Genomic DNA, 25,701 nt, shown 5'->3' with positions numbered 1-25,701 from the left:
AACCGTTATAGGAAAATTGGTTGACACCCCTCCACAAGTGCGGACATTGGTTACTACTTCTTCGTATATATCTTTAATTATACTAATGTACTTGAGAGAAACATCTTTCTTCATCATTGTCTACCAGCATTCTCCAAATCAATAAAAATCATATGCAAATCTTTGTTCCTCTCTCTATATCTCTCAATAAGTTGTCTAAAAAGATGTATAGCTTCCATAGTTGATCTTCCCAAAGTTTCATAGTATGACTCATGAGTTTTATACCATGATAGTTTTTGCAATCTTGTATATCACCCTTATTCTTATATAGAGGCACCAAAGTACTCTTCCTCCACTCATTAGACATCTTGTTTGTCCACCAAATCTTGTTAAAAAGATTTGTCAATCATTCTAAACCTTTCTCACCCAAGCATTTTCAAGCCTCGATAGGTATACCATCTGGGTCAATTGCCCTTCTTGATTTTATTTTCTTCAAAGCCTCTGCAATTTCTTTCTTTTGAATCTTGCGCATGAAGTTACGATTCATCTCATAAAAAGTAATGGAGAAGTCTTTAAGATCCTGAGCATGATTTCCATTAAATAGCTTATCAAAATAATCTTTCCATCTCTCCTTAATCTCCTCATCTTTGACTAAAACCTTTTGTGTTTCATCTTTGATACATCTAATCATACCCAGATCCCTCGATTTCCTATCTCTCATCTTTGCAAGCCTATAAATATCTTTCTTGCCCTCTTTGGTATCCAACTTGTCATAAACCTTCTTATATACCTTATCCCTCGCGTTTTGAACTACTTTTTTAGCTTCCTTCTTTGCTATCATATACTTCTCCAAATTTTCATTATCACGACTCTTACTTAGATTTCTATAACACTCTCTTTTAACCTTAATAGCTAATTTGACATCCTCGTTCCACCATGATGTATCCTTACCTAGCGGTACAACGCCTTTAGACTCACCCAATACCTTCTTAGTCACCTTTCTCATGCCACCCACTATCTTATTCCACATTGATTTTGAATCCTCCTCGAGACACCAATCAGCTTCCTTAACTACCTGCTCTACTTGTTTAGCTCCTTTTAGTGCCCACCACTTAATTCTAGGATCTATCCTATGTCTATCCCTTTTGCGGCATTTTCTAATTCTAAGATCTAAAATTAAGACTCCATGTTGTGTAGCTACACTTTCTCTCAGTATAACCTTACAATCGATGCAACAACCCCTATCTCTCTTTCTAAGTAGAAAAAAATCTATCTGACTCGTATTAACCCCACTTTTAAATGTTACTGGGTGAGACTCCCTCTTCCTAAACCAAGTGTTTGCTAAGATCATATCATAAGACAAACCAAAATCTAAAATCATTTCTCCACTTTCGTTTATTTCTCCTATACCATAGCCTCCATGGATACTCTCAAATTCATCCCTACTAATGCCTACATGTCCATTAAGGTCACCACCGATGAAAAGCTTTTTTCCATAAGATATTCCTTGTACTACTCCATCTAAATCTTCCCAAAATTGATGCTTAATGGAATCATCTAAACCTACTTGAAGTACATAAACACTAATAATATTCGTACCTAATATTAATTTAATAAGTAAAATCCTATCACCCTTCCTATAGACCTCAACTACATTATCTATAAACTCACGACTAATAACAATCCCTACTCCATTCCTATTCCTATTTATTCCTGTATACCAAATCTTATATCCCTAAGGTTTTGTCACTTTTGCTTTCTCACCTACCCATTTGGTCTCTTGTAGACATAAAATATCCATTTTTCTCTTACACATAACATCTACTAACTCTACAAACTTACCAGTTGAAGACCCTATGTTCCAAATGGCAAACATAATTTTATGGTCTTGAACTATCTTCTTTACCCCCACCCGTCTAACAAAGTGAGGAACCCTTGCCTATTTGACACCACACCCGAGCGCCAGTGTGACGTGTCGCTTTTGGGCAACGATCTAGCAACTCTTGCCCATTTATCACTGTCTTCGGGCCTATAGAGTACAGCCCGTCACTCAGTAGGGAACGTCCTAACGAAATTCTCATATTGGTTCATATTCATAGGGTGTGACTAAGTTTTTATGTTGGCTGTCACTGGCCTACCACAACCCTCCTCCTTTATCCGGGCTTGGGACCGGCACTGTATAACTAAACAGGCGGAGTTAGGATAAAATATTAATAATAATAATTATTTTATAAGCTAGATCATAATTTTTAACACTTTTTAATACACCAAGAGTAAAGAGAAATATTAAACACAAGTTCAAGCAAAATTTCATAAAAATATACTTGTAAAATACACACAACATCATTATTTTGAAATATCTTAAATTATTTTAAAATATATAACAATTTATCAAAAAAATAACAAAACCAAGTTCAACAATATGAACATGATTTGACATTTATAATTATGACTTGTTCAAATAAAGCATGTTTTGAAAAATTAATATTCAAACATGATTTCAAAACATACATGTATCTAATTTCTTAAAAATAAAAAAATAAGTCTTATAAGATATTTAATAAAAAACAAGTCCAACAATGATTAAAAAAAACATTTAAAGAGATTTGTTTATTGTTAATTTTTATTATTAATAATAAATATATATATATATATGTATATATATAATGATAAAAAGAATAAGTATTTTCTCATGCATAATGCATGGAATAGATAACACAAGAAATACTTAAAGATATAAGATACATACTGGGTCTATACTTTCCTTAAATCCAAGTCACACAATGATCATGAATCATTCTCGAAGCACGAACTCGAACCAAAGAATCCCAAAACCCAAAAGACTCAAAATGCCAAGAAGAATTTTTTGGTTCTAATGCCATGTAATGAAGTAGCGGAAAATACATTAACAATGCCACTAAGGGCTTTACAAGATCACGATCACAAAAGTGCATAAGCACAAATCAATGTCACTAAGGGCTTACAAGATCACAATCACAATGTGCACAAGCACAAGTCCACTATAGGACAAAACAATAGCCAGCAAGGGACAACAACACAAGCACTAAGTGCATATAAAACATTAAAAAACTAAATAGAAAAATATAAAATGTAAAAAATATTCATTTTTATTGAGCATAAATGCTTAAGAGAAGCATTACATAACATGGGGACAAGAGGTCCCTTATATACACAAAGGAAGAGTCAAAGGAGAGCTCCCATAGAGTCATTGGGAGCTCCCAACGGCTATAAATATAGCCGTTGGAATGCTTCTAACGACTCTTAGGAGAAAAAAGACCTTTTAATATCCTTTGTCTTTGGGATAAAGACAATACAAAAATAAAAATAAAGAAAAAAGAAAAATTTATCCCTAGAGGACAACCTATTACACAAGAAAAAGATGAAAATACCCTTAAAGGGTATTTACCTATTACAGTGATAAATAAATATATTATATATAATGTATATATACATTATATACATACATCTTAACATGCACAACATTATAGACTAATTTGTGAGGTGTCCACATGGTATGAATAATGCAGAACTTGTATAAGTTCACTATTTTGCATGCATAGTCCAGAAATACAAATGAAGATCCCAAAGCATATTTAATTCCTGGCAGTTCAAACATAACAATGCTACTTGCAAAGTTTGTTCTATAACTAGCAACTCCATGAGTTTCACATTCATGGCATGCATGTAATTGTTAAAATATGATGTCTATTTATATATATATATATATATATATATATCGATTACGACACATATACATATATATGATATATATATGTCTACGTGTCTATCTATATATATAAATATATATATATATATATATATATATATATATTTTTGTAAAACCCCACAGGGGTATTTTTGTCATTTCACCTATACACGCATATCCTTGATATGCTTTTTCTTTTCTTTCTTTTTCCTTTATTCTTTTTCCTTTTTTGTATTTTTTACTTTTTCTTTTTTTACATTAGAGAGGGGTCCACATAGAGTCGTTGGACCCCTCCAACGGTCATAAATATGACCGTTGGAGGGGCTCCAACGACTCTATGGGAGCCCCTCCTTGGGTCCCTTGCTGTGTATAAATAAGGGGCTCAGCCCCATGTATTCCTTAAGCTTCTTTTGAAGCATTCTATGAAGTGAGATATATTTTTTATCTTCTTTTTGTGCTTGACCACTTTTGTGGTTTATTTTGCCCTTTAGTGGCATCTTGTGTATGTGCGTGCTTCCGTGCTTTCGCTTGGAGACGTTGCTCTTTTCATTTGGCACTTCATTACATGGTATCAGAGCCTTGGCTAAGAAGGCTTCATTGGATCCTTCATTGACAAGTAATACCTCTCCTCTCTCTTGTCTTATAAATTTTTCTTCTAATGGCCAACAAAGATGCAAAAATCGATCTCTCATTCAAATTGGATGGGACCAATTATCGCATGTGGGCGGCCGCTATGGAGAATAATCTCAAAGGTAAAAGGCTTTGGGGTTATGTATGTGGAACCATTCCGGAACCACAACTTAAGTTAACTAAATTTGAAGGAGGTGAAGAAAAGGCCTTGAATGAAGAAGAAAAAGAAAAGGCTATTCTTGATTACTCTTCTAAAATGGAAGATTGGGAAAGTGAACATGCTAAAATCTTAGCATGGTTCATGAATAACGTCGAATTGAAGATTTGTGCAAATCTTGCTAAATTCAAGAAGGCTAATGAGGCATGGTTTTTCATAAAAGGTATGTACACTCGAAGAGACCTTGCTAGGCATTTTTTTCTTCAAGAAAAGGTAAGAGCTACCAAACAAGGTGATATGAGCATTAGGGACTACTATAGTGCCCTATCCTCTTTATGGGATGAACTTGTCCTTCTCGAACCGCAATGGGAAGGAAGTGCTATTGCTATGAGACAAGAGCAAATGGAAAAAGAGAGGTTCTTTCAATTTATTCATGGGCTTCGTCCCGAATTTGAACAACTTAGAGGATCTCTACTTCATAGAGCCTCTACTCCTCTAAGCGATATTTTGGCCGATTTATGTCAAGAAGAAACCCGTTTGGCCTTAAAAAGGGATGTTGATGAAGTACATGCCGTGTCTAGACCCGGCAACAATGTAAGATCATATAAACCACCACATTTTTGGAAGAATAATGGTGGAGGAAGGAAAATCATTTGTCATAATTGTAATGAACCGGGCCATATTCGTCCCGATTGTCCTAAATTCAAGAAGAAGGTAGCTTCCGTGGGAGAAACTCCTTCAATCATCAATGAAGATTCAAAGAAGGATGGTGACATAAATGATTTCATCGCTCATCTAACCGAAACTCTCCAACAATTTATGAAGATGAACGCCTCTACTTCATCATCCTCACCTTCCACTTCCGGTGCCGCCATTTCTTCATTCCCAGGTATGTCTTCTTGGATTCTTGATTCGGGTGCCTCTTTCCATATGACTCCAAATGCATCACTTTTGTCAAAACCAAGTCTCAATAAGTTTAAATCATATGTATCCACCGCCGATGGAACTTCTTTAAATGTTGAGGGTATTGGAAACCTTGAGAAAATTTATGACCAAAACAAAGAATTTTTTGTTCCCAAAATCCGAATCATCCCAAAACTTAATCTAAATCTTTTCTCCGTCTCTCAAATCACCGATTTTGAGTATAATGTCTCTTTTTCACCAACCCATTGCTATGTGCAGGATCTCCGGTCCGGGAAGCGGATTGGGCAAGGCCATAGAAGAGGGGACCTTTACTATATGGATTTTTTGTCTTTGCCATCCAAATCATTTTGTAATCATGTTCAATCCAAAGATATTGAGACTTGGCATAAGAGACTTGGGCACCCTAGTATTTCCAAATTGTACCTTTTTCCATTTTTGGAAAAATTTTGTAATACAAATACATTTACATGCAATGATTGTATTCTTGGGAAAATTCACTCTCTTCCATATTCTCATAGCAATTTTGTGTCAAAAAGGCCTTTTGAACTTGTGCATTCCGATGTATGGGGACCGGCACCCGTTATGTCCAAAGGAGGCTTCTCTTACTATGTTTCTTTTATTGATGATTTTATTAGATACACATGGGTTTATATTATCAAGAATAAATCTGATGTCTTCACTAATTTTAAAGAGTTTCACGCTCTTGTTCAAAATCAATTCCAACACAATATAGCCATTTTTAGATCCGACTCAGGAGGAGAATACATGTCTAAAGACTTCCAAAATTATTTTAAAACAAATGGAATTTTGCACTAAAGATCTTGTCCTAAAACTCCGCAACAAAATGGTCTTGCGGAAAAGAAACATAGGCATTTAATTGAAACCACAAGAACTCTTCTTGTGTCTAAATGTGTTCCTAAAAACTTTTGGGCTGAAGCTCTTCTTACCGCAACATATCTTGTGAATCGTATGCCCTCTTCGTCTTTGAAAAATGTTTCGCCCTTTGAAAAATTATTTAAAATTACTCCCGATTTTAATAGATTAAGAATCTTTGGATGCAAATGTTTTGTACTCAGTTTAGGACAAGATAAGTTGTCACCTAAAGCTATTGAATGTGTGTTCATTGGCTATGGTGAGAATAAAAAAGGCTATAGATGTTTTGATATTCGAAACAATAAATTATATGTGTCGAGAAATGTAAACTTTATTGAAGAACAAAATGGTTTCGATATCCACACATCTAAGGAAGACATCGATTATTCTTTTTTATTTGACTTAGCTCCTAGAATTGAGTCTCCTGAGGCTATTTTTTGTGATACTAGTTGTGATGGGATTTCACATTATAATAATATACAACAACATGACAATACCTCCCAAAATGAAAACCTTAATGATATAAATGTTTATACCCGACGGATAGGAAATGAACATCAACCTGCTATTGACAGATACTCTCAAGACTTTTCTTTAGAAGAATCTACTGACAACCATCTACCTAGGAGATCTTCTCGTACCAGTAGGCCACCACAAAAGTTTGTGTCCTATGAATCTTTTTCTCCGAATTATAGGACCTGTCTTATGTTAATACATTCGTATCATGAACCTTCCTCTTTCAAGGAAGCTAAAGATCACCCACATTGGATTGAAGCCATGAAAATCGAATTAGAGGCTCTTAACAAGGCCCAAACCTGGAGCATTATTCCTCAACCTTTAGGGAAGAAGGCAATTGGGTGTAGATAGGTATATAAAGTCAAAACTAAATGTGATGGGTCTCTTGAAAGATACAAAGCTCGTTTGGTAGCAAAAGGCTATGCCCAAGAATATGGGATTGATTATGAAGAAACCTTTGCTCCCGTGGCCAGAATGACTAGTGTACGAACCTTAATTGCCTTAGCATCCATCAAACAATGGCCTATATACCAACTTGATGTTAAAAATGCTTTCTTAAATGGAACTTTATGTGAAGAAGTTCTTATGGATCCTCCGCCGGGTCTTGAAATTGGGAAAGGCAATATTCTAAAATTAAACAAAGCTCTTTATGGGTTAAAACAAGCGCCAAAAGCTTGGTATGATCTTTTTAGCAAAGTAGTTCTTGATAATGGTTTCTCCTCATGTTACACTGATACTGCTTTGTTTGTTAAATCCTCTAATGAATACATAACCATTTTGTTATTATATGTTGATGATATGATTATCACAGGTAATGATAAGAAAGGTATTGATCTTATTAAAAATATTCTTAAGAAAAATTTTGATATGTCTGATCTGGGTTTTTTGAGGTATTTCTTAGGAATTGAAGTTGCATACTCCCCCAAGGGGTATGTCCTATCTCAGATGAAGCTTGCCTCTGATATTATTGCTAGGTCTGGGCTAACAGATGACAAAAGGGTGGAGACTCCAGAAGTGATCAATGCCAAGATGAGAGCCAATGATGGCACTCCTTTAGCAGATCCCACGCCTTATCGTCAATTGATTGGATCCTTAACATATTTATCTATTACCAGGCCTGACATTTCCCATGTTGTTCATAGTGCAAGCCAATTTCAGACTGCTCCTACCACCACTCACATGGCAGCAGTAATGAGGATTATCAGATATCTAAAAGATTTCATAACTAAGGGAGTATTCTTATCCTCTTCTTCACCTCTTACTTTACTTGCGTATACTGACTCTGATTGGGGGGTAACCCCGATGATCGTATTTCTACCACAGGTTATTGTGTGTTTCTTGGGGAGTCACTTATCTCTTGGAGGTGTAAAAAGCAGCGTAAAGTTTCTCTCTCATCTACTGAAGCCGAATATCGTGTGATGGCCACTACCACAACTGAGATTATATGGTTAAGAAGCTTACTTAAAGATATGGGTGTCTCATTCTCAACTCCCTCAAAGCTATGCTGTGACAACAAGAGCTCCATTTATATCGCTAGCAATCACACTTTTCACGAACGAACGAAGCATATTGAGATGGACTGTCATTATGTTCGAGACGAGTTTTTACGAGGCACCATTCAACTTCCATATGTTCCTACCGAATATCAGTTGGCGGACTTCTTCACTAAAGCTTTGCCTTCGCCTCGCTTCTACTTCCTCCTTAGCAAACTCTCGGTGATCTCACCATGTGTTTGAGGGGGGGTGTTAAAATATGATGTATATTTATATATATATATATATCGATTACGACACATATATATATATATATATATATATATATATGTCTACGTGTCTATCTATATATATAAATATATATATATATATATATATATATATATATATTTTTTGTAAAACCCCACAGGGGTATTTCTGTCATTTCACCTGTACACGCATATCCTTGATATGCTTTTTCTTTTCTTTCTTTTTCCTTTATTCTTTTTCCTTTTTTGTATTTTTTACTTTTTCTTTTTTTACATTAGAGAGGGGTCCACATAGAGTCGTTGGACCCCTCCAACGGTCATAAATATGACCGTTGGAGGGGCTCCAACGACTCTATGGGAGCCCCTCCTTGGGTCCCTTGCTGTGTATAAATAAGGGGCTCAGCCCCATGTATTCCTTAAGCTTCTTTTGAAGCATTCTATGAAGTGAGATATATTTTTTATCTTTTTGTGCTTGACCACTTTTGTGGTTTATTTTGCCCTTTAGTGGCATCTTGTGTATGTGCGTGCTTCCGTGCTTTCGCTTGGAGACGTGCTTTCGCTTGGAGACGTTGCTCTTTTCATTTGGCACTTCATTACAGTAATAGCATTTATGAAGATTTTTTCTTTTGGCAGATCATATCAAGCATACTGCTTAGCATATCCATGTTTTGCATGTATTTGTTAGCTAAAATGTGACAAGTTATCATCTTTGATCACTAGATAAAATTATGCACACCAAGTACTGTGTGAATGATCAGGCAATCAGCACTCTGGAGTCTGGTCACTGTAATAATAGCTTCACAAGAACTTTGGCTAAGTTTAACTTAATCCAGTAGTTTAAATTGTGGTGTGACAAAGCTTTTGATAATGGTCATCAAGGCTTTGATTAATGTGCATTTAGTGGAATTTTCTTCTATAAGGACTGAGAATATTCACATGATCATGCTTATACTCATGTCTCATAGTGAGCATTCATAAAACCATAACCAATTGTAAATTCTTCAGACTGATTTAGGATCAAGAGAAGAAGAACTGTTATCCCTCCCAACCCCCATTTGTGTTGTCATGAGTTACCTTTTTGTTCGATATTTAGTAAGTAGGCAGCATATGTCTCATTATCAAACTGCCAGGTAACCCCCCTTCCATCCCCTCAACATATTATGTTTTCTCAAAAATCAGCATGTTTAGAACATTATTATATATCGGTGCATGAATAGGCTTCCATCCATGATCCATCTAACTTGGTGAATATAGCTAGCATTCAGATCCTTTGCCAACCACATATTTGAGGCATTGGTTACAATTGCAACCTTGAATCTGCTGATATTGAGTACTATTCATGGAGTGCTTCGCCTCTTGATTTTACTTTGATAAGACTTCTGATCAATTACTACGGAAACCGATACAGATAGGTGTCTTTTGTGAGTTTAGGAAGAGGCATAAAGCTGAATTGAAGAACTCGTTATCATTAGTTGCTCATGGTACTTGTGTAAGTTCAGCTATATGGTGGCACTGTGATTTATTTTCAGCCATTACTGATCAGCAGTGAACATTGTGCCCTGGAACTTAAGTTTAAAAATCTAATCTAAATATTTTTACATTTCTAAATTCAATTATCTAGAGCTTCCAACTGGTCAGGTATCCAACCCATCGGGGTTCATCCAAACCCCACCAGATAACATGTAACCAGCTTCAGGTTTGGGCTCCATTGGGGTTGTGTCAGATCAAGAGGATGGAATCTCAAATCCAACCTGAATAGTTTGAGTGTTTAAAATCTCTTTTTTTTTCTTAAACATACATGTACAGGTCAAGCCAGGACAAATGTCTAACAAAGGTCATAGCTCGAACCCAACCCATATATTATTCAGGTCAGGCTTTGTCGACGCATATAGTATCCATGTCAGCATTTTTATCCCTGTACCCAGAGAATCAGGTTCAGGTCAAGTTGGATACTTGACACAGATTCAACCCATTGACAGCCCTACCTCTATACAATATGATATGAGTCAATGTTTTTAATCTATATCTTTTGACATCTTTATACATGTTACAATTTGTTTTTTTATAATCATTTTATATTAGTCGAGCAAGGTTTCCTCTCAAGGGAATGTGAAAACAAGTAGTTTTTCTTAGTAAAATTTTGGCATCTTTAAATAAAAGTAAAATTTCTCAATTTTAGGAAAATATTGATAACTTATCATGATAAGACATACACACATTCTTGTTTTTCTTCATCCCTTGCTGTATCTCTTCTATCACCAAGAGATTGGCTACAACCATAAAATAAACCCTATAAACTGAACAGCTAGAGAAATTGGTTTGCAGCAACAATCATAAAGACAAATGTGGGAACCTATAGTTTGAAAATTCCTTTTGAAAATTATCACAGCCTAGTTAGTATCTTACTATTTATTCATTTGATTATTTATTTTTGTTAAAGTCCACAGTTATTGGTAGGCATTAACACATATACCACAATTTGATACACCCTAACAAATTTAAAAATGACATGGTGATTTTTTATGCATTAATTATCAACAACAATGGACATTTTAGTAAAATGAGTAAAATTCATTGATATGTGTATGTATAGAATGGCATTTTTTTTTTTAAAGATGCAATAACATTTATCCTTTCAACTGTTGTAACCTCTCCTTGTTTTTCTCATATGCTTTGCTTGAGCTATTTTGTCTCTTCTCTTAATGTTTGATCCAATTTTCTTTTTTGTATCTTTTCGTATTTTTTATTATGCAACTTGCTTTCATTAAATTGGTTATGTTCGTTGCTTGGAATTTGGGTGAGTTCTTTTGAATCACACTGCTTCCTGTGAGTCCTTGATCAGCAAAAAGGGTGTAAATTTTCAATAAGTATGCACAATTCAATCTTTTTTTTAGCTGTTTAACGTTTAATTAGTTTAATTTGACAGTCTTATAGCTGCATATTCTTCATTATTTTATTGGGTTTACCAATTTTCTAATTGTTTTGCATAGATTGTGGTTGATTTTACTGCATCATGGTGCGGACCTTGCCGCATGATTTCTCCTATGCTGACCGAGTGGGCAAGAAAGTTTCCTCAAGTAACCTTTCTTAAAGTCGATGTTGATGAGTTGGCAGTAAGTTATCCTCCACGCCTCTATCATCTAATTGTTCATTATTAATAGGGAGATTTTTTAATACACACGTAAATTTGTGCTCAGTTAATTGTAGATACATGTCTGTCAATTTAATTTGGGTTATCATTAACCCAAGTTGAGTTAATAGGATAGAGTTATTGATTTACGCTCAAAACAAGTTTTTTATTCAATAAATTTAAAAACATACCTAAAGTTTTGGCAATAACAAAAAACGCACCTAAGTTTTGGCATTACACTACACATTTAACAGCAACTTTGATAGAATTAAACCCTGGATTTTTGTTTAATTAACCATGAAAAAGCTCAGGCATGTTTTTAACGGTATAGAAAACTTAGGTGTGTTTTTACTATCGCCCAAAATTCTGGTGCAATTTTAATTTTCCCTTGTTAGACAATGCATTTTCCAAACCAGATGCTTAGTTTTAACCCATCCCACTTTGATGTAACTTTCTTTCTTAATATGATATTGTTCATTGAACATTTCTTTCAACAGGTTGCGTATGCTTGTTGGGTTTCTGCTGTAGCTTGCTAATACAGTGTTTAATATGTATGATTTCAGAGTGTAGCATCAGACTGGGCTGTAGAGGCAATGCCGACTTTCATGTTCTTGAAAGAAGGCAATATTGTGGACAAGGTAGTTGGTGCAAAAAAAGAGGAGCTGCTGCAGAAGATCATGATGCACATGGCAAAGAGTTCAGCACAGTAGTAGCTTCCCTCTCTCTGTCATCTGCTTTGGTATATCACACTGCATAAAATAAAGATGGCCATACTGTACTACATAATGATATTTGGCCAATTGACAGATTATGGGTGAGGAAATAAAAGAACATATTTTACAATACTTGATCCTCAGAAGTCTAATGAGTACGCTCTTTATAGACAGTCCATCATGCGAGGTTCATTTTCCCAGGGTTTATTTCGTTAAAACCAATTTCCTAATATTGTCTTATATTGAAAAATCCAGTTGAAGGGCTAATCCAAAAAAGAAAAATCCAGTTGTTGAAGGCAGCGTTGTCAAATTTTTTATATTTTTTACTGTTTAATGGCACTTGTCATTTGATGGTAGAAATTTTGCCGATTCAAACGGTTTTATTCGATTCTTAGGATTTTTCTAAAAAAAAACGATTCACCTACAGAACTGATTTTAACAACATTGGTACAAGGATGTTGCGAGTTCAATACTCAGTATTCACATCCCTTGCCTCAAGGCCAAAGCAGTAGGTTCATTGGAAGGCAAAAGGGGTTACCCCACTATTTCTTTTTTATGTTTACATGGAGAATTTCTACCATCGATAAAAGCGTCAATTTCTCTTAGGCCCCACTATTTCTTTTTTATATTTACATGGAGAAACCACCCTCACGATCAGAGACCTAGCCGTGTTGGCTTTGTCTGCAGTACTTAGGTCATTGGGTAAAACCGTGGGCTTACCCCTTGCTCCCAGGGAGTTGTCACCCTTCTCCTTGTACAAAAGGGGTGACGTCCATGGGATTTGAACCTGGACTGCCTGACTTGCAACGTAGGTCTCATCCCACTATGTCAAACCCCTTTGGGGCTTAGGTCTCACTACTTGAACCAGGGTTTTCCTTTGATGAATATAAATAACGAAAAAATAGTTTTATTGTACAATTAATTTGACTGATTTTTCTAAAAACCTTATAATTTTTTATATTCTCTCGATGTCCAAAATCATAAATAGCCTACGTCATTAGGACCTTTTTACCCTTCGCAATTGCCAATTTAAGTCTTTTTGCTCTAAAATTCTATCGCCCATTGGCTATGTCCAACACTCACTTAAATTTTGAATCACAGGTTTTTTTTATGCAAAAACTCACGAGCTCGAATAAATTTATTTGCAAAATTTTGGTGAAATTCAAACCACCAAAATCGCAAATATCCTATTATTTCACATATACTTAATATTTTGCATAAATATATTTGTTAAAACACCTCTCAGATATCATATTATTTCACATATATCCTAAAATCACATAAATTTATGTGTGAAACTCCACTTAAAGGGAACCAACAAAACCACAAATATGTTGCTTAAATATTTGCAAAATTTTTATCATATGCGATTTTTCTTAATAGTTGCAACTTTGTCAAATTATATATATACTCATTTTTGTTCAAGGGTTTCTTCTTGTCGTTTTTGTCTGCAAATAACTTCTTTGTAGAACTCTTACAACGATTTCTGCATTCCGAAGAGGTTGTGGTATCATCCTTGTGATCGACTTCCCCATCTATAAGTTTAAAATATGAGTTTCATACAATATATGTGTGGGTATCTCCATGTGTATTTATGTTTAATATGATAGCCTACAATAAGGGTTGTGAATGAATCCAGTTCATTATTATTGAATATCCATATGTGTATTTGTGTTTCATACAATATATGTGTGGGTATCTCCATGTGTATTTATGTTTAATATGGTAGCCCATAATAAGGGTTGTGAACGAATTCAGTTCATGATCATTGAATATCCACATGTGTATTTGTGTTTGGTTGTTTCTATGAATATTTTCTGTATGTTTTCTTGTGTTGTCATCGATGTCCCTAGTCACTCGATTTAACATTTAGGGTTTAATATGTTTAGATTTTTTTGTATAAAAATTTATATATTATTGTAGTTGATTTATGATTGTTTACTTAAGTTAATATTTGTTCTTTTTGTGTTGGTGTAATGGGGTTAGGGTTCATTGTACACAAACATTGAAAGAACTAAAGTATACTATCATGGTTATTATAGGCAGTGAATTATGACGTCTGAAAGGACTAAAGTACACTATCATAGGTCTAATTACACTAATGAAATTTTTTTACTAGTCTTTTACAAATATTACCTTTGAGAAATTTGCGGCTTTGATGTCTTATAAAACCGAATATGTTGTAGACATATTGAGCCTTTAATATAGTTATTCTCCAAACAACCAAGAAATAAATATAGATGTTGAGAAGGCGGAGGAGGATGTAGAATCGATGTTAACCAATAATGATGTTTACTTGAAAGTATCCAAAGTTAATAAAGGGACAATTAAATAAGAAATAATTAATCAATGAAATGATGTGAATTACATGGAGAATGTGGATGTATCTCAGACACCATCTATCGAGTTGAGTCATTTGTTGATTATCCAAGTGTCTCAAACAGTAGACGATATTAGTGTTGTACATAATCAACGGATCATTGTAAAGAATATGAAACCACGTATCCCAAACAATGAAAAAAAAGTATATGTGATTTTCATCACAATAATTTGAATGACATGCAGCTTTTCAGAGCGTACGATGATGCTAGGTACAAGTTGTAATTTTAATATAATTTATGACTGAGATATAAGTGTGCTAATGAATGTGTTATTTTGATGATTAATCTTGAATATTGAAAATGCATGAAAGCAAATAAAACGATAGATCTAATATATTTTGATTTAGTTGATAAATATTTAGTTATGATATTTTTGATATCTAAAGATTTGCAAATAACTTTATGCAAGAGCGTGCAATATATGCTGAAAAGTAAGCTACTAGAAAAATCAGTGGGTTTATACATTATTCAAGTACGATATTTAAGTATGATATTTGTTATAATTTCAAAAAAAACAAGAATTATCGCGTATTTATTATAATTTCACAAATATTTAAGTACGATATTTGCGATATCGAAAGATTCAAACATAAATTTATGCAATTTCGAGAAGTAAATGCAAAAAAGTAAGATATTTGTAGTTTCGCACAAATATATTTATGCAAAATATTGATTATATGTGAAAGAGTAGGATATTTGTGATTTTGGTGGTTTGAATTTCAGCCAAATTTTGCAAATAAATTTATGCGAGTTCATGAGTTCCAGCATAAGAAAATTCTGCAATTCTAGATTTAAGTGGGTGTACACACATGGAAGCACCCACACAATTGCACCCTCAAAAAATTAAGATTTTTTGTGGTTTTGATTTAGCCCAATAACAGGAATCTTGAATTTTGCAAGATCTTCAAGTTTTTACTCTAATCCAACCTTTTAAGCATTATATTCATGCAAGAACAGTTTGCAACTATATTTTCCACGATAAAGTGATAAACACAAGGCAAAGAGGTCAAAGCTACAAGTTTTTTTTTTTGTGTGGGGGGGGGGGGGGGGAAGGGTTAAAAAAATCTTTTTATTTTTCTGTAAAAATGAGTTAAGAGACCCAACTTGAGACCATGGAGTTACTTGTATATGAGATCAATTGGCTAGTTTTCTGTTGTAATTACTATAATGGGCTACATGAGAGAATAACCCAGATTTGATCAATACAAGAGAAAATACTGTCCATGCATGTCCAAAGGTCTAGCAGAATCTGTAAATAATAGATAAACAACTTAATTGCAAGAAGGCAGAGTAAGAAATGATAAACAAAACAAAGAAAAACTTTGCAGATCAAAGGCTACAATGTGTATGAACCATGAGAAGATGCACTTCTCCTATTGAAGAAATAGTTGGGATGGCATTCTTAGTGCCAGTGGCCCTTGGTAAGAGACGTGGCTGCTAGTAGCAGGACAGAAGAATAAATACCCAACAATAGGAAGAGAAAATAAGCTGCTTCAAGGAGATGGTTTTCTAATATCGTGCATGGAGTTGCTAGTTATTGGTTTTCTGGTAAGTGATACAATCTCACCATGGAACTAGCATCTAGTGCACACGTTGTGAAATTGCTAATCGATTGTATTGTATCAATGAGGTTCCTTTTATCCATGGGTCCTTCCAAAAAATGTTTCCCAAGATAACAATCTGCATAAAAAAATGAATCTAATCTGCAGGTGGCATGTGAAAGGCGACACACCTCTGTATGGGTCAATACTATATGCCCTTGTGATCACAATAAGGGAACTAACCAAATAAAAGAATATGGGAAAGAGTAAGATTTTCTTATTGACATGTTACAGAGAGGAATCTAAACTTCCTCTGAACATGGACTCAATCTTCAATTTCGTAACCATGGCCTGCAATTCATCTTTCCTTGTTCCTATCTTTTGGAACCATAACCAAGAAAACTGTATCCTAACTCATGGGCAAAGTTACTCAGCAACAACTACAAGGAGTATAGGGCCCAAGGGAATGCAACACTTAAAACAGGGGAGCATGTACAAACAATTGACAATCTCCAAAAATTCAGAAATGTTCCTAAACATGAAACTGGAGACTGTGAGCAAGGTAATGCAGAGGGAAATATCTTGGAATCTTCCAATTGACATCGAGTACTATCTTGAAGACTTTCTCTCTGATAATATTGCTAACGTTTTGTGTTTATTCAATGCCGTCAATATGTCAATGTATACAACTGAGAATCCGACTATATTTACAAAATTAGGTATTTGTACCTTGGAGAAGTAGAGAAACAGAAAAATGATTTCATGGGAGTACAGTTCAAACTTCAAACAGATATCCTCACCCTTGCTGGACACCAAGGGAGGCCTATCCTAATTCATTATTTACTCCATACAGTAGTTTGAATGGCATTAAACAAGAAAACGGAACAGTTAAAGAGGATTTCATCCACATATTACAGTTCATAGTGTACTCTTTACAAAATACAGTTAAAACTTTTATCATAAATTAGTTCCATGAGGTTTCAGAAAGATTCAGACCCACGTACTACAATTTAAACACTCTTTATTCAGTTTAGAGATCACCACAAAATAAATGCTATGCTGATCAAAAGGATTTAGTCAATGACAAGGAAGACATTCTATTAAGCTTCCATTTTGAGTCTGAATTTGGCACATTATCAATCTATTGGAAGTGTAACAGACGGATATAGATCAACATTTTCCTGTGGACCGCCATGAAGTAGCTACCTGTATATAATTCCTATAACAAACTAGAAATGAATAAAATAAATAGATTTATCACCTAGAAATAAAGACAATGAAACATCTCACTCAGGAAGAACAAGCATATTCTGATTCTCAGCAACAAGCCATTCACATGAGGGTCCCAACATATGCACCAGAAAGATTTGTGAACCTCCAGCTTGGAAAGTTTTTGGTTGCATAGGTCAAATGACAATGAATTACAATAGGAACTGCAACTTCTATAACTAAATCTCTATCAACTTGAAGTAGTAAGTACCCAAAATAAACCATCCAACAAGGACAAATGAGAAAGATGCCAACCCAATCAAGAACAATGGGCCAGCAAATATAATCCCCAAGGAGAGCACCACTACAAAGGGTAAAAAGGATTTTAAAATTGCTGATTTGTTCACCCAACTGCCCTTGAAGAACATAAACACTGCCAACTTAACAACATCCCATCCATCATGGCCAGTATATCCCAGCCTATTCATGGCATTTGCCACAAAAGAATGGCAGTTGCATGTAAACAGGTTATAAGATCTGTGCTGGAAATCTTGAATGCTCATCCGTAATGCACCATCCCAACTCTGCTCTGTTCCCTGTCGTAAGCGTTGACCATCATGCCAATTCGCATGTCTAGTTATGCACAAGTAACAGCAACACTGTTCATCATTTAGACATAAATTATAATCTATGAACGTGCCACCAACAGAGCATGTCATAAAAACATGAAAATCATCAGACCTGTTCTTTGTTGAGTTGGACATATCTTGCTACTGCACCAAATGCAAAATTGTCAACACTAATGAAGTTAGGTCCTGCAAAATCCAAGATGACACCGTCCTCTCTGCATATCCCCAAATGCCCGATGAAAGGTATTAGCCATGACACTATAGGCAGTGGTGTCCAGACTATGCAGCATGGAAAACGAGCTCTTTTGATGTCAATTCGGGTATTTTGAAGTGTGTCCTCAACCATTGTTTCTAAACAGCTTGTTTCATCCAACCTGAATCATACCCAGACAATAAAAGTACATATTCTTTAATTTTATTTTAAAACAAGGAGAAAAATATCATGCATCTGCACAATGGAAAAGCACCTGTGGCTCAAAAAAAAACACCCAAATGTAGAGACATTATATCATGGGTCATGGCCCAATAGAAGATAGACAAACTGATTGAAATCAAACAAAAACCAGCTTACTCGATTTGGCAGGACTCGAACAATTGAGACTGCTTCGTTTTTGCATTTTGTTTTCTATGCAACATTAATGTAGATGAAAAAACACCATATAATCCACCCATAAAGCAATAAAAGAGCAGCATTTTCAATAGAGCAATATATCATAAGCTAGTGCCTTATTTTTGACATCTCATATATGTAACTCTGCAATTAAAATGCCTATAAAGGATTCAAATATTCAACTTATCATTTCTAAAAATCATTTTCTTAGCCTTCCATGGTTCTCTGTCATGACATACATTAGAAAAAGCAATAAATGCAGACAATGCTTAAGAAAATCAACACAGAAGCACTCACCATTTCCAGTGATAGTGCACCATATCATTCCAATATCAATGGAACTTGTGATATTTCAATCGTTTTCCCGTGAAAAGACAGAGAACATCAACACATATTGTTGTTTCACTATCAAGAAAGTGATTAACAGGGTACGTCACTTTCAATGTAAATCTTTAAAGCAAGTTGGAGATTGTTCACTCTCCTAGAGACTTTGCATCAAGCAATCTAGATAGGCAATCGATTTGTGTCTTTAGACCTATGTCAAAATCCTCCATTTTCACCTTCATTCCCACATTGCATGCTGCTCCTAAAAGCATGTAGACTACCATTCAGCTGCATACATACCGTATGGCAATGTCCTCATAGCACGACTGTGAGACCATGCTTAACATGGATTCCAATTTGCGCTATGGAACATATCCATATTTTTCATAAAAATCAATGGATATCAACCATAATCATAAATCTTGTTATTGGGATTTTCTCAGCAATGGAAAAATCCTGCAATAAATTACCAACTTTTGTTTTTCTAGGGAAAATATGGAGAAATTATGTGTATATTTAAAATTTGAAACATACAATAAAAACTATAAGAACATAAGAAAAAATGTCACAATATATAAAAATATAAATATCATGTAAAAAACGTGATAATATGACCATTAAAACATGAGTTTTCAAAATATCACGTTCTTCTCTGGACTATATCAGTTTTTGAAAATCTCGTGATAAAATCGCGAGATTTAAAAAAAAGGTGGATACTTGTGACTATGATATTGACCATTGTTTCTAAAACAAAAATTAACAACAAAAAGTAAATAAAGTGCTCTACCCATATGTTTCCGTGTTCCCCTAATTCTGGAATGGCTATAAGCCGTGTGCTTGAGATGGGTGTTTGATTTTTGTCTCCGTGTATATTTCCATTCCCAAAATGAATCATACCCATATCGGTTTTTCATTCTTTTTGAGAATCTCAATTCTCAAATGGGTTTCACTTCTCTGCTTCTACATGTGACAGGAAAACCCAATAAAGAAAATGGGGAAAAAAGAAAAGCAAACAAACAAGAAAAAACTTAGACGTTACCAACCTTTCACCAACCCCAACTTAGATCGATTTTTCACAAAGAATAGCCATCGACCAATCCAGAACAAGAATTCAAAAGTGTATCCGTTGCACCGCGATTTCTTATTGGTTAAGGTATTCCTAATCAAGAACTAAAACATAAAAATGGATTCAGTTTGATGCGTGCAATTCGCAACAGAGTAATGCAGAGACTGAGAATTGTGAAGGCTACCACCGTAAATCGATTCAGGAAATGTGAATTTGTACCGTGATGAGATCTAGCAATCGAAATCAATTACCTTTAGACGGTAGATTTGCCTTTCCAAATGTTGCAGCAGCGGGAGTCGATTCAGTTTCCGCGAGTCTCTTTCTTTCTTAGCATAGAAAGAAATGGGCCCGGCTATCGGTGAAGTAAACCTCCACTAATTGACCTGGACCGTCAATTGATGGGCTGGGCCAAAAGCTCGGTTCACACCGGCCCATTGGGAAAACCGCGGCTTAATCGGGCTGGATCGAGCTTATTCTCTCTCTCTCTCTCTCTCTCTCTCTCTCTCTCTCTATATATATATATATATATATATATATATATATATATATATTTTTTTTATATTTATTTATATTTACATGTGAAGACTCGTAACAATGGACTGGCAAAAGTCGAACGAGACCAATTAGCCTCAGCAGAAAATCAACATTTAGTGGCAGTTAAGGACAGCGTTAAATGTGGATTTTGCATTGAATTAGTGACCGCGCTGATTGCGGGCGTACGTTGTGCATGATTTGCAAGTCCACTGTTACGGGTTACTCGATATATATGAAAACCCCTAATAAAACGTCCACTGCTAGTGGACCCATATCTGCCGTTGATCGCACAAAGATGAATGGTGGAGCATCGTTTTTTGCAAAAAAAAAAACAGATTTAACGACTAAATTTGTTTTGTTTTTTTTTTTTGCCCAGAGCATTGGCGGTGGTCATGACGGTCTCTAATGCTCCAGATTTGAGCAAATTGGACTAGCAAGGAGCATAGCATCTGACCCTTGTTTGACGAGAAGCCCGTCTCTCTCTCTCTCTCTCTCTCTCTCTCTCTCTCTCTCTGTTTATATATATATATATATATATATATATATATATATATATATATATATATATATATATATATATATATATATATATAAACAGGTCGGTCATGCTAGCCCATGTTGGCTCGGTTCAAGAAGAGTTTGCACCTAATTTATAGGCCCAAGCCCCACCCAGTGCCCGTCTCTACCCACTACCACTTTGACAACTCGTGCCTAACAAAGTTAGAATTTATTTTTCTTTTAAATAATTTTTAAGTTAGCCCCAAGGAATTTTTCCTGCTCTTCATGGAAAGAAAGTGATTTTTAAGTTAGCCCTTCAATTTTGTTAAGACATTTGAAAATGTTTTCTCGTGTATTTCAATTGTAATTAGTGAATGTCAGTCATTTAATCGTTTCTCAACCAGACCTAAATTAGGGAAATGCTCCAAGAAGCTGCACCATCAGGTCAGTCAGAAAGGTAGAAAGGTTTTAACTTTTAAGATGGAGATGAAATATATAACTGGAGAGTGGGTTGCATGATATGTGACCTGATCTGCTCCTTGTCCTAGAGCAGATCAGGTGATCTGTCAAATCACTTTAAGTTAGCCCCAAGGGTTTTCTTTTAACTGATTTTTAAGTTAGCCCCAAAGTAGGGGTGGCAATTTCTGACACTACCCGCCAACCCGCCTCTTAGGCGGGTTCGGGTTGGGCTTAAGCCAACCGGTTTAATAAACGGGTCGACCCGCGTAACCCGTTTATTAAACAGGTCGGGTTCGGGTTGGGGGTATGCCAACCCGCCAACCCGGCTGACCCGTTTAATAAACGGGTTAGGCGAGTGGGTCAACCCGTCAACCCGACCCACCAACCCGACCCGCCAACCTGACTACCTGCCAACCCGATCCGTCAACCCGCCAACCTGACCCGCGAACCTGAAAACCCGTTTACCCGACCCAACCCATTTATTAAATGGGTTGGCGGGTCGTGTCGGGTTACCCGTTTATTAAACGGGTCGGGTTCATGTTTGCCACAGCTGACCCGTTTAATAAACGGGTTGGGGTCGGGTTGAGGTATGCTGACACGCCAACCCGCCAACCCGACCCGATTGCCACCCCTACCCCAAAGCAAGGCTACATTTTAGGGGTGAAGAGTGTGCCACAAATTTATACCACCCAAACAACGATCGTAAGTACGGCAAGCATAACCAGCACATCTAGCTTTTCGTTTTGGGGGTGGTTTTCATGCTCTTCATGGAAAGAAAGTGAATTTTAAGTTTATTGTTAATTCATTATCTATGTAAATTGTACAGTGAAAACATACTACCTTGATATTAAAACAACATTTTCAATCTAAAAAAAGATTTATGTTCATATCAAACGAAGTAAACTTTATACTTTTTTAATACATCAAAGAACCTATCTTTGTCCATGATGGATGGGAAAATCATTCCCGAGATTAGTGACCTAGTCGTGATGGGCCACTGGCTAAGGCAGCTGTACATATGGCCACATTCTCGATTGTATTGTGTGGCATACTCATTGCCACCTTGTTTAGGCACGAGAAGTGCAATGCCAAACTGCTTAGTCTTGCCAATCTAACTGCCTAAGCTTCGCATAAACTTTTTTCGCGATTGGTGATTCGATCATTGGCATTGCGCACCACTTCATAACCAACTTCCTAGCCCAAGCCGCGACTTTGTGTATCTTGCATATACACATGCCATGGTACTCATCAATGAACATAAGAAAGCAGTCATCAGCCGAGTTCCAAGGGACAACTCTCGTGCCCCTCATGACCTAACAACCGAAATCAAACAACAACATCATGCCCCAAAGTCACAACATGATCTCCTAAAAGCATCACTATACCTTACATATATCTCATGAAAGGAGAAGATCGTTTATGACCCCATCCTTAGGGTTGGTTTATAACTTTACGTCATAGCGAGTAACACTACCCAAATCACTCATTGATGTTAGGTATTTACTTGCCTAACCCCGACGTCACCATACGTGATTGGAAACACCTAATGTGATCCTTACGAGAATTAGTCCTAACTCACACACTCTCATGCATAGAGATGCACACTGAACTGAGCTGGCTCAGTTAAAGCTCGACTCAAGCTCGTTCGCTTTATAAATGAGTCGAGCTTGAACCGGTGTATGAAGCTCGAATGAGCTATCAAGCCGAACTTAAATGACCTGTTGAGCCCAATAAGGCTTGGTTCATTACAAACCTCATATATATAATATATTTGAGAAAAAAATCAAAATTGCATTGTTAATGTAATGGTTAGGACGTTAGTCTTTGTTAAGAATGTGTTGGGTTTGAATCCCACATTTTTTGCCTTTTTTTTCATTGAGAAATTTTAGTAGGTATAGAATTCTTTCAATAATAATAATCAAAAAACATGTTTTGACTTTATGGTAGATCCCTTGGTTAACATTAAAAAGGACACAAAATCAAATCCCTCATCTATATATATATATATATATATATATATATATATATATATATATATATATATATATATATATATATATATATATATAATCTTGTTTAAGCTCGGGTCAGCTTGAGCTCGAAACGGAACTGAGTTCAAACAATGCCTTACAAGCTTGGCTCCAAGCTCGAGTCGAGCTTGGACAAAATGATTTTAAATCAAGTTGAGTTTGAAAAGCCCAAGCTAGGCTCATGTGCATCCTTACCTGTGCAAACCAAACACTATGCATGGAACATCATATGCATAGGCAGTGTTGGGGGCGGGGGGGGGGGGATTGGGCTGTAGCCCAGTCCTACCTCCCGATCCAGTTAATTTTTTTATATTTTTTATTTTTTTAAAGCCCAGTCCTAGCCCAGCCCTGATTCCATATGAAATAGATTTTTATCCATTTTTTTAGCCCAGTCCAAGCCCAGCCTTGACTGCAGCAAATAGTTTGATTTGTTCATATGAAATAGATTTTTATTAATAATTGTAGCCATTTTTTATTTTATCTCAAAAAAAAATATACACCGTTTTTTTTTTTTTGCTCCACCCCTGTTTGCCCCCTCCCTCCCCCCCCCCCCCCCCCCCACCCCCCCACCCACACACCGTTACGCCACTGATCATATCTACTTAACCAAATCTCTAAAGACATTCAATTTCTAATCTACTGGTCCAAAACTTTACCGAACATTGTTTCACATATGTGTTACTACATCATCATACCAACCACGATATCATTGTTCATAGGGGTGGCAAAACCTGACCGACCCGCCAACCTGACCCACCAACCTGACCCGCGAACCTGAGAACCCGTTTACCTGACCCAACCCATTTATTAAATGGGTTGGCGGGTCGTGTCGGGTTACCCGTTTATTAAACGGGCCGGGTTCGTGTTTGCCACAGCCGACCCGTTTAATAAACGGGTCGGGTTCAGGTTGATGTATGCTGACCCGCCAACCCGTCGGGTCGATCCGCCAAACCGACACGATTGCCACCCCTAATTGTTCATGACATGACATGCTACCTGTTCCAGACCGCCATGTTTTTCACCTTTTTGCTCTAATGTATATACCTCTTTGGCACTTTAGAGTGCCCCACAAGGCCTTACGGCCTAAGTACCCCGTGTATTCGGACCCTCTCTTCCCCTCTTGATGTACTTTGCTTTCAAGTATCTATAAAGAAGCTTTTTGCATCTCTCTCTCTCTCTCTCTCTCTCTCTCTTGTGCTTGTGCATACGCGTACTCTTGCTTTCGCTCGTGCGCGTGTGTTGTGCGTTGCTTGTGCGCTTAAAAGGCCTGCCTTCGGTGTGTGATTGCTCGAAGCTACGTCACGAGGGCCTTCGCTTCCCAGCCCGTGATAAGTTGGTACCAGAGCCTTGTCGACATTGAGAGTGACAATGGCGCCGAAGAAGATTGCCATGATTCCTTCCAGCAGTATGGTTCCTGCTGAAGAGGACTTCATGGACGATGATCGGGTATCAGTCATCTCGCGCGATGTGGCGGAGCTGACTGGGTCAGTGACCAACATGGAGAAGTTGGTTAATGGAACTTGTGTCGCTTTCAGAAATCTCAATGCAGAGATCAAGACAGCAGTAGAGGGAGTGGAAAGACTCGATGGAAAGTCTTGCCACTAAACTTAACTACTCGGTGGAGGACTTTTCCACCAGATTTGATGATTTGTTGGGTCGGTTCAACATCATGGCTGCTGAATTGGATGTTGTTCGACGAAAGAATGAACAATTAGAGTGGCAGTTAAGAACTGCCCCGACTGGCGGTGTTGCGACATATGTGGAGAGACCACGTTACAGGCTACCTGAGCCCGCAAAGTATAAAGGCACGCGGGACTCAAAGGATCTCGAGAATTTTATCTACGAGATGGACCAATTTCTAGAAGCTGCGAGGATAGAAGAGGACGCAGATAGGCTGCGCACCGCAACAATGTACTTTGCGGATGAAACGAACCTTTGGTGGAGACGTCGCTTAGGTGATGTTCGACGGGGATTGGTTGTTATAACCTCATGGGAAGACCTCCATAAGGAAATGCGAGACTACTTTCTAC

General features: G+C 36.5%; 2 protein-coding genes across 2 annotated transcripts in view; one reads left to right on the top strand and one right to left on the bottom strand.

The window, feature by feature from the left end:
• The window catches only part of LOC149830552 (thioredoxin H-type-like), a 29,374-nt gene extending 16,854 nt beyond the window's left edge, over positions 1-12,520 (top strand). The window contains exons 2-3 of the mRNA XM_090016606.1: positions 11,538-11,660; positions 12,241-12,520. Of these exons, the coding sequence (XP_089872732.1) occupies positions 11,538-11,660; positions 12,241-12,387 (270 nt within the window). The 3' untranslated portion in view covers positions 12,388-12,520. The remainder of the gene's footprint in view (positions 1-11,537; positions 11,661-12,240) is intronic.
• Positions 12,521-17,596: 5,076 nt separating this feature from the next.
• LOC149830551 (protein REVERSION-TO-ETHYLENE SENSITIVITY1-like) lies at positions 17,597-20,448 on the bottom strand. The gene is made up of 3 exons (XM_090015850.1): positions 20,402-20,448; positions 18,263-18,524; positions 17,597-18,180 (listed from the first exon to the last, which is right to left on the bottom strand). The coding sequence occupies exons 2-3, from the start codon at positions 18,494-18,496 to the stop codon at positions 17,761-17,763; spliced, it is 654 nt and encodes a 217-aa protein (XP_089871976.1). The 5' UTR covers positions 18,497-18,524; positions 20,402-20,448; the 3' UTR covers positions 17,597-17,760.
• Positions 20,449-25,701: the final 5,253 nt, after the last annotated feature.

Source organism: Nuphar pumila, chromosome 8 (genome assembly GCF_984573655.1).
Source record: "Nuphar pumila chromosome 8, dmNupPumi1.hap1.1, whole genome shotgun sequence".
Classification (NCBI taxonomy): domain Eukaryota; kingdom Viridiplantae; phylum Streptophyta; class Magnoliopsida; order Nymphaeales; family Nymphaeaceae; genus Nuphar; species Nuphar pumila.
Note: the sequence above shows the minus strand (reverse complement) of the source record. Positions and strands in the feature narration are given on the sequence as shown.